General features: G+C 43.7%; 1 protein-coding gene across 2 annotated transcripts in view; it reads left to right on the forward strand.

The window, feature by feature from the left end:
* The window catches only part of LOC141131399 (transient receptor potential cation channel subfamily M member 7-like), a 202,535-nt gene that overhangs the window by 123,660 nt on the left and 65,806 nt on the right, over positions 1-13,069 (forward strand). For both annotated transcript variants that reach the window (XM_073618613.1, XM_073618614.1), the window contains exon 21: positions 10,422-10,745. In XM_073618613.1, the coding sequence (XP_073474714.1) occupies positions 10,422-10,745 (324 nt within the window). The remainder of the gene's footprint in view (positions 1-10,421; positions 10,746-13,069) is intronic.

The raw sequence follows: 13,069 nt of genomic DNA on the forward strand, positions 1-13,069 counted from the left end.
AAATATGGTTAGGAATGCAATGACAAGACTAGTCACATTGTAATGACATTGGGTCAACCTGATAGAGGCCTTTCTGCTGGACAGGCCCCACTACTTCTCCGACATGGAAAGGTCAGCATCCAATGCCTGCTGGGGGGGGGGGGTGAACACCCAGGTGGACCCAGAAAAAGGGTCTCTCTGTGGTGCAGTTAGGCATGGCCATCGTATCAGCTGCCATAGGAGACTAAATATGGCCCATGGTTCAGGGTGTGAGGCCTGTCCGCCGGACCCCAGCTTACACAGCCAGCCCTCCCCATCGCATGCCAGAGAGGAATGCAGGCTGGGGGGACAGCAAGCTAGACTACGTGAGTCAACATAAGCTGCGGCCTAGTACCATGTAGAGCTAAATTCACCCACGCTCCACTGAGGGAACCCCCCCCCCCCCACACTGGATAAAAAGTTCTGCCTCTAAGGGAAACATGTCGGGACAGTAATTCAAAAAAAGGGGAAGAACCCCCCCCCCGGAGTCAACAAATGTGTCCCAAAGACCGCCAGGATCTTGAGAGTGGTCAGGTCTGTACCGAAAGGGGCCATAAGAAGGGATACTGCATAGTCTTACCAGTCCGTGGAGTAGGACACGGTCAGGCCTCAGAGGATGTTATCTGGCAGCCTCGCGATTCGAGGCCTTTGAACGCGATCGTTTGACCTGTTGTTGCCTGGGCAGAGGTGGGCCAGGTGTCTCCTGTGAGAGTAATCGAACCAGTTGGGGACACTGACAGCTGGTTTGGCGATGAAGCTAAACAGGTCAGGGAGTTGGTCAGATTCCGTTCCTTGCTTCCTAACGATCAGGTGGAAGGGATGGCCCCAATGATACGTGGCTTCAGCTTCCCGTATCACCTCCTGCAGTGGTCGCAGCAGTCCTCGCATGACACGGGTTTGCCTGGAGATATCAGGAAAGATCCGTATGGAGGCCTCGTCAAAGTCAATCGGGCCCTTTTCCCACGCTAAGCGTAAGATCTCTTCCTTGATGGTAACAAAGTGCACCCTGCAGAGAACATCACGTGGGAGATCCATGGTGGCAGGGGCCCGGTACACGGTGGACCCTATCTATTTCCAAGACACAGTGGTAGCTGGCTTACCCAGGACCTGGTTCAGGAAAGCTACAAAAGTAGTGCAGATATCTGGACCCATGGTGGCCTCGGGATGCCTCGGAGGCGCAGATTGTTCCGCCTGCTCCCTGTTCTCGCCGTCGACGAGCCGCAGTTGGACATCTACAAGATGGCGGCGGAAAGCCCTGTGTTCTGTCTCTAGGGAGGTAATGTGGGCATTAGTGGTGGCATTGGAGGATTCTATCACCGTTACCCTCTCCTCCACTGTGTCGACTTGCAGATCATGCAGCCCCCTTGTGAGAGCGTTCACTATCGAGGCTGCCATGGCATTTAAGTCTTGCTTAGTGGGCAGACCTGAGACCATATCCCTTAGGGAGCCCTCTGTGAGGCCATTCGTTCCCCCTGCACTCTGTGTTCAGCTGTGTGTCTGTGAAAGGGATGGCAGGGGACTGTATTGGAGAGTGCGCCCTGTGAGTGAAAGGGGGAAAATCCTCCTCCGCTGCGGCCCCCGCCTGTGTGCCCTTCTTACTTGGTGCTGTGGCGCTCGCCAGAGGAACTCGTGGCGGCGCCATATTGGTCCGTGCGTCCGACAAGGAGACTGGGTGCTTCCGCAGGAAATTGTGAGTTATTTCGGGGCCTCTCCATTCCTCGGTGGCCAGCGGGTGCTTACAGTTCCCGGGCATGTGAAGTTGGCTCGTCTGGAGTGCGCTACAGGTGGTTCTGAGCCCGTTCTTGTGTAGAGCTCCTGCCGGTGCGTCCTCACGCAGCCACAGTTAAGCCACGCCCCCCGACATGTTTACTTTTATGGATCTTTTTTTTTTTATTGAAATTTTCATAATAAAGTTACAAACATTAAAACAGAGTCAACAGTCAGCGCTACATTACGCCAGCACCAGTGAACAATGCAGCTCCAGACCATACCACTGACCAGTTTTTTGTATAGAGGTAAATAAGGAAAATAAAGCACACATTTACAGAGTCAAATCGCATCACCCCAGGGATATCAACAGGTATTGGACCAGGTACTCACCAAGGCCTGCATATAGTTAGCATTTTGCCCATATAAACTTTTAACCAATAAGCAGTTAATCCGAAGCAGTAGAACTATCATTCATCCAACCGCCCCACACCTTTTCAAATTTAGTTGGTACTCCTCTACTATGATATGTAGCTTTGTACATAACCTCTGCCCAAAACTGCTGGATCAATGTGCAATGCCAGAATATGTGCATAAAATCTACCCCAGGGGCAGCACACCTCCAACAGTTTGAGGGAATGCGCTGAAAAGATTCTTGCAAGTTTAGCTGGAGTGTAATATATTCTATGAAGAAATTTGATTTGTATCAGGTGATCTCGTGCTGACACCAGTCTAGAAAAGGTAGAGTTCTACACATCGTCTCAGTCATCACTATCAAGCTGCGGGAAGTCTGACAACCAGGCAACATGACAGGAGGCCAGAACCTTAGTAGTATCTATAAATAGTATTTTATAAACAGACAGGGCTTTAGGGAGGTCTTGGCCTCTAAGTAAGGATTCCAGATCACCAACCCGCACATCTATGTTAGAGAACCCAAATTGAGCAGAAAAAAGCGTGCCTAATCTGGAGGTAGCAAAATAAGTGCAAATTACAGAGCTGGTACTTGTGTTTAAGCTCCTCAAGTGTCAACAGCACCCCGTTACCGACTACTTAGTCCACTGTCTTGATCCCATATCTCGTCCAAATAATGAGGTCAGAATAGGAGAAAAACTGAGACAACCACACTGTCTTGGAGTTCAGCTTTCCTGGTCAATTCCTATGCCTTAATGACAGATTGTATTGACCCCGTTAGGGGATAAGTGGTCCCCGTCCCGCGGAACACTAAATGGGACAATGCCTCGTATGATCCTACAACTGCATCATCATCAGGCTGTGTCAACCACCTTGTAATCTAAGACCGGGTGTCCGTCCCGGCGATCGGTGGTGTAGTGTGTTATTCTGACACACCGCATCACCGATCTTGGTAAAGAGGCTGATCACGATGTAAACGGGAAGAGCCGTCTATTGGCTTTTCATCACTCGCGTCTGACAGATGTGAGTAGAGGAGAGCCGATCGGCGGCTCTCCTGACGGGGGGGGGTCTGTGCTGATTGTTTATCAGCGCAGCCCCCCCGTGGATGCCCACAAAGGAACCCCAACGGGTATGCCACCCTAGACCACCAGGGATATGCCAATCGGTGCCCAGGAAGCTGCCAATCAGTGCCTATTAATAATGCCCGCCAGTGCCATCAGTGATGTCTATCAGTGCCACCCATAAGTACCCATCAGTGCCGCCTCATGGGTGTCACCTTGTCAGTGCAGCTTATCAGTGCCCATCAGTGAAGGAGAAAACTTACTTTGTTACAAAATGTTATAACCACTTGCTTACTGGGCACTTAACCCCCCCCCCCCCCCCCAGACCAATTTTCAGCTTTCAGTGCTGATGCACTTTGAATGACAATTGCACAACACTGTACCCAAATGAAATTTTTATCATTTTTTTAACACAAATAGAGCTTTCTTTTGGTGGTATTTAATCATGTTTCTTAGTTTGTTATAAAATTTTGCAAACAGGTAATTTTTCTTCTTCATTGATATGTGCTGATGAGGCGGCACTGATAGGCTGCACTGGTGGGCACTGATAAGGCGGAACTGGTGGGTACCACTGATGGGCACTAGTAGGTGACACTGATGGGCAACATTGTTGATGAGACACTGATTGGTGACACTGGGGGCACTGGTAGGCGGCACTGTTGTGCATTGGTAGGTGGCACTGGCAGGCACATATGAGCTGGCAGCAGCTCTCCTTGATCGGGACCGAAGTCCCTCTGACAGCCGCCGGTGATCGGCTTTTTTTTTTTCCTCCTCATGCTATCAATGCGAGGAGAAAAAATAGCCGATTACCGGCTCTGTTTACATCACATGATCAGCTGTCATTGGCTGACAGCTGATCACGTGGTAAGGGGTCGGGATCGAGTCTCATAGACTCTCTGATCACAGAGCGTGCCCTGCATAGGGCGCGCAGGCCGCTCAAGCACGGGAGGACGTCTATTGACACCCTCCCGGCAAAGTAGAATGATGGCTACAGTGCGGATCTGAAGAAGATAACGGAAACAATGAAAAAACATTTTTTTCAAAATTTTTGGTCTTTTTTTTTTATTTGTTTAGCAAAAAATGAAAAACGCAGAGGTGATCAAATACCACCAAAAGAAGGCTCTATTTGTTGGAACAAAATGATAAAAATTTTGTTTGGGTACAGTGTTACATGGCCGCGCAATTGTTGTTTAAAAAGTGACAGTGAAAGCAGAAAATTGGCTTGGGCAGGAAGGGGGGGTTAAGTGTCTGGTATTGAAATGGTTAAGGGTTTGCAGTATTGGAAATTAAATTCGAGACATATACTGCAGAGCGTGGTACCACATCCAATTATATTGAGCTAAAAAAAGGGGGAAAAGAAAAATAGAAAACTGACTTTTAAGGTTGCCACTATAATCCCAATTTGAAAAGAAAGGGTCTTACATTATAATAAAATATCAAAATTTATTAAATCACATTAAAAAACATGTAAAAAGGGAAAGTACATAGACATGTCTGGTGCAATGTCCCATATAGATAGGATAGGCTGAACATAGGAAACCAAAAATACAAGTTAAGGCGCAATGTCTTGGACCCGTAAACCTCCCAATGGCAACAAAATCTGTTTTGAAATACACAGTCTCTGTTAGTCCATGTAAAAAATTAATGATATTTATATTAAAATAGTAAAGTCCAGAGCACTTTACTATCCTATCTACCAGCATATCCCATCTATATCCGTCTGCCGACCAGCGCATGCCGATTTTTGCAGCAGAATGGCACTGGCAGGCAAAAGGGCGTACAGGTACGTCCCCTTTAAAAAGCAGTGTCGCGATCGCGTGCTTGCCGCCACGGTCTCCGTGACCGTGGGTCCCGCAGACTCGATGTCCACCAGGTGCCTGCGATCGTGTCACGGAGAGGAAGAACTGGGAGATGCTTTTGTAAACAAAGCATTTCCCGTTCTGCCTAGTGACAGGACAGTGATCACAGCTCTCTGTCATCCAGAGCTGTGATCACTGTTCTGTGTGTTGAAGTCCAGCCCCCTCACAGTTAGAATCACTCACACTTAATCACACTTAACCCCTTCACTGCCCCCTAGTGGTTAACCCGTTCACTGCCAGTGTCATTTACACAGGAATCAATGCATTTTTATAGCACTGATTGCTGTATAAATGACAATGGTCCCAAAATAGTGTCAAAAATGTCCGATGTGTCCGCCATAATGTCGCAGTGCCGATAAAAATCACAGATCGCCGCCATTACTAATAAAAAAAATAATAATAAAAATGCTATAACACTATCCCCTATTTTGTAGACGTTATAACTTTTTTGCAAACCAATCAATATACGCTTATTGCGAATTATTTTTTTTTTTTTTTACCAAAAACATGTAGAAGAATACATATCGGCCTAAACTGAGGAAAAACATTTTTTTTAATATACTTTTGGGGGATATTTATTATAGCAAAAAGTAAAAAATAATGCGTTTTTTCCCCCCAAAATTGACACTATTCTTTTGTTTATAGCGCAAATAATAAAAAACACAGAGGCAATTAAATACCACCAAAAGAAAGCTCTATTTGTGGAAAAAAAATCAATTTTGACAACAATTTTGTTTGGGTACAACCTCGCACGACCGTGCAATTGTCAGTTAAAGCGACGCAGTGCCGAATCGCAAAAAGTGCTCTGGTTAAGAAGGGGGGTAAATTCTTCCATTGCTGAAGTGGATATGGGACATTGCACCAGTCAGACATGTCTATGTACTCTCCCTTTTTACATGTTTTTTTTTTTGTGGTTTAATAAATTTTGATATTTTATTATAATGCGAGACCGTTGAGACCCTTTCTTTTCCTATTGGGATTATAGTGGCAACCTTAAAAGTCAGTTTTTGATTTTTTTTTTTTCCCCGGTTTGCAGTATTGAAGTAACGTTTAGGGGGATAAAGTCCAAGACAGACTGTGATATGGTTAAGCCCAAATATTTCACCTTATCAACCCACTGAAGTGGGCAGCCCATCGGGGGCCCTCAGGAACGTGGAAGGAACGACAAAACTTGCCCCAATTAACTTTAAGACCTGAAAATTTTCAAAATATGTCTAATATGGATAATGCTGAGGATAAGGACACCCTGTGGTCCGCCAGGAAGAGTACCATAACATCGGCATATAATGCGTTTTCTCCTCCAGCACACCCACCTGGATCCCCTTTACTCCAGAAGACACACGCAAGGCCACCGCCAGGGGTTCTATCAGCAAGGTAAATACGCCTGGAGAGTTAACACAGCCCTGACACGTCCCCCTGTCTACCAGGAAAAATTCTGAGACCATCCCATTAAGCTTAACCGCCACTACTGGGGAACTATACAATAATGTAATCCATTTACGAAAGGTAGGGCCAAAACCAAACTGCCGTAGTACTTCCTTTATATAGTTCCAGTCTACGGAATCAAAAGCCTTTTCTAAGTCTAGAAGGAACAGGATTCCCCCTGTGGTAATATCAGGGTGTTTTGTCACTTATGGTGACCCATCACATTTGGCTACCCGCTGGAGTGCGCATGCGTGACGCCGCCATGTGCGTTTCAACACTTTTAAAACTTTTGTCACTTTTAACACTTTTTTAAAAGTGTTTACAAAAAAATAAAATAAAAAGTCCTAAGTGTTTTTGTCACTTTTAACACTTTTAAAACATAAAGTTTTAAAAGTGTTAGAACGCATATGGCGGCGTCGCGCATGCGCACTCCAGTGGGTAGCCAAATGTGATGGGTCGCCATATGTGACGAAACAAGGGCCCAACTGTAAATGAGTATATACTCTTCTTAGATTAATATCAGTGGCCCCCTTTTGGTCTTCAGAAACTAGATGGGAAATAACCGCCATGAGTCTATTGGCCAGCATTTTTGTGAGTATTTTAAAATCTACATTTAGTAATGAGATTGACTGGTACAACGCACAGTGCAAGGGGTCCTTGTCCGGCTTGGCTATAAGAACAATCTGTGCTTCTTATAGGGAGGCAGGTAGATGGCCCACCTTAAAACACTCTTGAAAAAGGGCCAGCAAATGTGAGAGTTAATTTTAAATACTGTCTGTACCACTCAGTTGGAAGCCCATCTGGGCCTGAAGCCTTTCAGTTCAGAAATGAGCTTACTGGCTCCAATAGTGCCAGGTGATTTCATTTCAAGTAGGATAGAATAGAATACAATGCTGCATAAAAGGAGACAAAGCATTAAGGATTTCCTCCCGAGAGGACACCAGTGACCCAGAGGGTGAGTAAATACAAGAGATAACAGTGGAAGCATAACTATCCGCCACCAGCATTGCCAATATGCATCCATTTTTATCACCTTGTTCAATTACCTGTTCCGCCGTGCGTGTACTAGCTTTCTTAGTCATGTCTTTGTAATGTAATGATAGGGCCCTTCTCGACTGTTGTATCTCTGTCAAAGAGTCAGGTGAAGGGGAGTCAGCATGAGTCTGAGCACAGACCTGCTCCTGCAAAACCACCATATCATAGCTATTCTGGGTCCTAGTGGCTTTAATGGCCGATTTTATATACTCCCCCTAACAGTCCCTTTAAAAGCATCCCATATCACTTGCAGGGTGGATGAACCCTCATTAATTTGCCAATACGATTGTAAGGATGATTGAATGACACCGTCAACCAACGGTTCACAAACCCACCCTGGTGAAAGCCTCCACGATCCTGGAGCTCCTAAACATGTGCTTGTACTGGATACTGTCCAAGTCCCAAAGGGTATTGGATGGCTCGGGGAGAGGTCCCCGATCTGGCAGCAGCAGCTTACTAAGCAGGATGGCGCAGATATCAGCAGGATTCCACAGAATTGAAAGCCTAGGGAGCCGGAGCTCTCAGTACACAGGTCCTCTCACATGGACATCCAGTTCCGCACCTCCTTTATGGATTTATTTAAAATGATTGGATACATTAGAGACCTTTCTCACATTAGTATTTATACTGTCACAGAAATGTTTCCCAATGTGTAATGGGTGCATGGTGGATCCGACATACTGTAGATTACGTGTTGTACATCAAATTAAGTATACAACATAGCCTGATCCACAAATAATGTATTGTTGGCTTTTATACTTTTCCCCAGTCACAGAGCAGGTAAAATTATTGCGTGTGATATTTATATGTTTATATCCAACCCCATTTACAAAAAAATTGGGTTGGGATGCTGTGTGAAATCTACATAAAAGTAGAATGCAACGATCTGCAAATCTCTCATAAACCCATATTTTATTCACAATAGAAAACCAAATGTTTAAACTGAGAAAATTACCTTCTTTTAAGAAAAGAAGGTAATTTTGAAACTGATGGCAGAAACGGGTCTCAAAAAAGTGGGGAAAGGGCAACAAAAAGCTGGCAAAGTAAGTGGTACTAACAAATAGTAGCTGGTAGAATATTTTGCAACTAATTAGGTTAATTGGCAACAGGACAGTAACATGAGTCGGTATTAAAATTACATCTTAGAGAGTTGGAGTGTCTACAAAGAAAAGATTGCCAGAGGTTCATCAGTCTGGGAAAAGCTGCATCTAAAAATTGTCAAATGGTGTCAGAATAATGTTCCTCAACATAAGATTGCAATGACTTTAAATATATCATCATCTACAGTACATAATATCTAAATTTTCAAAGAATCTGGAGAAATCTCTCTGTGCAAGGAACAAGGCTGAAATGAAATCTTGAATGCCCGTGATCTTCAGGCCCTCAGATGGCACTGCATTAAAAATGGGCATGATTCTGTGATGGACATCACTGCATTGTCTCAGGAATACTTCCAAAAAAATCACGGTCTATGAACACAGTTTGCTGTGCCATCCAAAAGTGAAAATCAAAGCTCTATCAATTAAAGAAGAAGCCTTATCTGAATATGATCCAGAAACGCCGTCGTCTTCTCTGGGCCCAAGCTCATTTAAAATGGTCTTTTGCAAAGTGGGAAACTGTTCTGTGACCATAAAAATAGAAAGTTCTTTTAGACAACTGTGAGTGCCACATTCACCAGACTAAAGAGGAGAGTGACCTTCTGTCTGGCTATCAGTGCCCAGTTCAAAAGCCTGCATCTCTGATGGTACGGAAGTGCATTAGTGAAATGAGCAGCTTGCACATCTGGAAAAGGCACCATCAATGCTGAAAGATATATCCAGGTTTTATAGTAGAATATGCTCCCATCCAGACAATATCTTTTTCAGGGAAGGCCTTGCATATTTCAGCAGGACAATGCTAAACCGCATACTGCATCTGTGACAACATCATGGCTTTGTAGTAGACAAGTCCAGATCTTTCACCAGTTGAAAATATTTATCTCAACTTGAAACAAAACGTATAACAAAGAAGACCCAGGACTGTTAGCCTTCATTCACACGAGGCGGCCTCGGTCTGCCGGCTCAGCGGGAGATCTCTCCATTGATCTCCGCTGAGCCGGCGGATGACAGGTCCCTCTCTGTTCACTGAGCGGGGAGGGGCTTGTCAGGCGCCGCTGCTGCCTATGGAGGGATCGGATGAAAACGGACAGCATGTCCGTTTTCTGGATCTGGACGTAGGGCCATCCGTCTGCTTTTTGCGGATCGGACCGGGTCAAATGTCAGCGGACCTGTCTCCACTGACATCCGTCGCTCCATAGGCTAACGTGGAGCGCCCGTTCAGGTCCGCCGTCAAAACTGACAGGCGGACCTGAACGGTCCGATCGTGTGAAAGGGGCCTTAAGCAGTTAGAATTTTATATCAGACAAGAATTTGAAAATATTTCTCTCCCAAAACTGCAGTAACTGGTCTCCTCCATTCCCAGACATTTACAGTGTTGTTCAAAGAGGTAAACATGGCTTTGTCCTAACTTTTTTGAGATGTGTTGCTACCATCAATTTCAAAATTGCCCTATTTTTTTTCTTAAAATGATACATTTTCTCAATTGAAACATTTGGTATGTCTTCTATTGTGAATGAATGTGGGTTTATGAGTTTTGCAAATCATTGCAGTGTGTCTGTGTGTTTTTTGTATTTTAACCGAAAATATAGATTTCATAAACTGCATATCATGGTATGAAGAAATCAAGAATGCCATCTTTTAATTTGAATGTGTCTTCGACTTTTAGATAATAATATATAGGTTTTTGTTATTTTATTTTTTAAATGCAGTGTGTGTAGAAGATTTTGATTTGTTCAGCAATTAATTTGAATGATAAAAATATTTTGATGATTATTTTTTGCATAATTTGCTTTGTGTTTCTATTGCAGATATTTATGTCTGAAGCTGGGAAAATTAACCAGAAAATAAAAGTGTGGTTTGGTGATTATTTTAATATTACGGATACAATCGCCATCATTACTTTCTTTGTTGGGTGTGGACTAAGGCTTGCATCATACAAGTACGATGCTGCAACACCGTTAGACCTTGATTCAAACCACAATGCAACTGAAGAGGCGCCTCCATATGGTCATGTGTTACTCAGTGGAAGGTTAATTTACTGTCTCAATATCATATTTTGGTACGTCAGGCTACTCGATTTTTTGGCTGTCAATCAGCAGGCTGGACCCTATGTCATGATGATTGGCAAAATGGTAAGTTAATGTGTTGAGGTGATGTTTACAAAGCCTTTATTTTTACAGTTACACTGTTGGCAAAACCCTATCTGTAAAAGTAAAGTGAATATACTTATCTTTCATTTTTTTTATTCATATGTTAAAAAAGTGGATTGTTGGTGGAATGCTCTGGCTCCTGCAGATGTTTTCTTCCAGCTCAGGTCTGTACTGAAGTATGGGCCTTAAGTACTGGAGCTAGAGGAAGTATCAGTGGACTACAGTTGCGGTGAAGTCACTGTACTTGTGTTCTATTGAGAACTACAGTCCTATCTGCCACACCAGTTTAAATTTAGTGTTTTTTTTATGCTCAACTGTCAGTGAATAAATAATGCAATTGTGTGGGGTCAGAGCCACACCAAATTCAAATTTGATTGGAGCCGGTGCAAAGAAGAATCCTTAGGTTCTGTAAGGAAATGGGGGATGGGTTTGAGGGTGGTGGGCTGTGAATTCTGACCATGTTTTATGTTACAGCCTAAATATGGGTGTAACATGAAACATGATCAGAAACTTAGACTTGGCTTTTTAGTAATAATTTTTTTTTCCGGCGATTGAGGGACATGGCTTGATACTAAAGAAATATATGATTTTACTGTCTCCTACAAGAGAAATGGACACTAGGCACAAAAAAGGCCACCTCTTTGAGGCTATACCTCCTCTTACCTCACACCTGCCCAAGTTCGTGTGGTGTCCTCAGAGTGCATCTGTTTTCTTGAGCGCAATGGTTTTCTATTTGGAAGATTTTTCTTCTGTCAACAGCTACTGGTAGATTCATAACAGCCCTGAAGCCGGTAGTGACACCTGTGTTCCAGTTTGTCTGACCATGTCTCTAAAGACTTGTGTGTTGTGAGTACTAAGTACTCACAAAATTACTCACAGAACAACAACAACAACAAAAGTACTCACAGAATCGCATATATTTTCCAGTTCGTTTAGTATACTGGTGTCTCTTTGTGATGGTTCTATAGGCTGGGACTACATTGTCTTTGTTCCAGATCACTGGACTCTTATTTTTGGTCAGGACAGTATCTCTGAGGATTCCTTATGGAGTTATCAGATCCAGAGCTTAGTTTTTTTTTTTTTTTTGTCTTTCTCTGAAACCTTACTTTTGGGAGCATCTTGAAGACAACTTTTTTTTTTTTAATTGATTTGATTCTTGGGCTACGTGTGTGTTGCTGCTTTAACAACTGTAGTGACTTGTTACCAGAGTAGGCTAAGCATGTACCCTGGCATCTTAGAGTAGGGGGCTCGGATCAGATTTGCGGTTTTCTCTTCTTATCAGTGTGCGCAGACCAGCAGTCTGTAACAAGCAAAACTAATTTTTTTCTCTGCACACTTGCCAGCTACCCAGCAAAAAAAAGCCCCGCCCTTTATTATTGCTTTATACAGTTGTGCTCATAACTTTACATACCCTGGCAAAATTTTATGATTTCTTGGCCATTTTTCAGAGAATATGGATGATAACACAAAAACTTTTCATTCACTCATGGTTAGTGTTTGGCTGAAGCCATTTATTATCAACCAACTGTGTTTACTCTTTTTAAATCATAATGGCAACAGAAACTACCCAAAAGACCCTGATCAAAAGTTTACATACCCAAGTTCCTAATACTGTGTATTGCCCCCCTTAACATCAATGACAGATTGAAGTCTTTTATGGTATTTGTGGATGAGGCTCTTTATCTTCTCAGATGGTAAAGCTGCCCATTCCTCTTGGAAAAAAGCCTCCAGTTCCTGTAAATTCTTGGGCTGTCTTGCATAAACTGCACATTTGAGATCTCCCCAGAGTGGCTCAATGATATTGAGGTCAGGAGACTGAGATGGCCACTCCAGAACCTTCACTTTATTCTGCTGTAGCCAATGACAGGTCGACTTGGCCTTTTGTTTTGGATCATTGTCATGTTGGAATGTCCAAGTACGTCCCATGCGCAGCTTCCCGGCTGATGAATGCAAATGTTCCTCCAGTATTATTTGATAACATACTGCATTCATCTTGCCATCAATTATGACCAAATTTCCTGTGCCTTTGTAGCTCACACATCCCCAAAACATCAGCGGTCCACCTCTGTGTTTCGCAGTAGGAATGGTGTACCTTTCATCATAGGCCTTGTTGACTCCTCTCCAAATGTAGCGTTTATGGTTGTAGCCAAAAAGTTCAATTTTGGTCTCATCACTCCAAATGACTTTGTGCCAGAAGGTTTGAGGCTTGTCTCTGTGCGGTTTGGCGTATTATTATTATTATACAGGTTTTATATAGCGCCAACAGTTCGCGCAGCGCTTTACAACATGATTTGTTTTCAATCCTT

The sequence above is a fragment of the Aquarana catesbeiana genome, linkage group LG03, assembly GCF_042186555.1.
Source record: "Aquarana catesbeiana isolate 2022-GZ linkage group LG03, ASM4218655v1, whole genome shotgun sequence".
Classification (NCBI taxonomy): domain Eukaryota; kingdom Metazoa; phylum Chordata; class Amphibia; order Anura; family Ranidae; genus Aquarana; species Aquarana catesbeiana.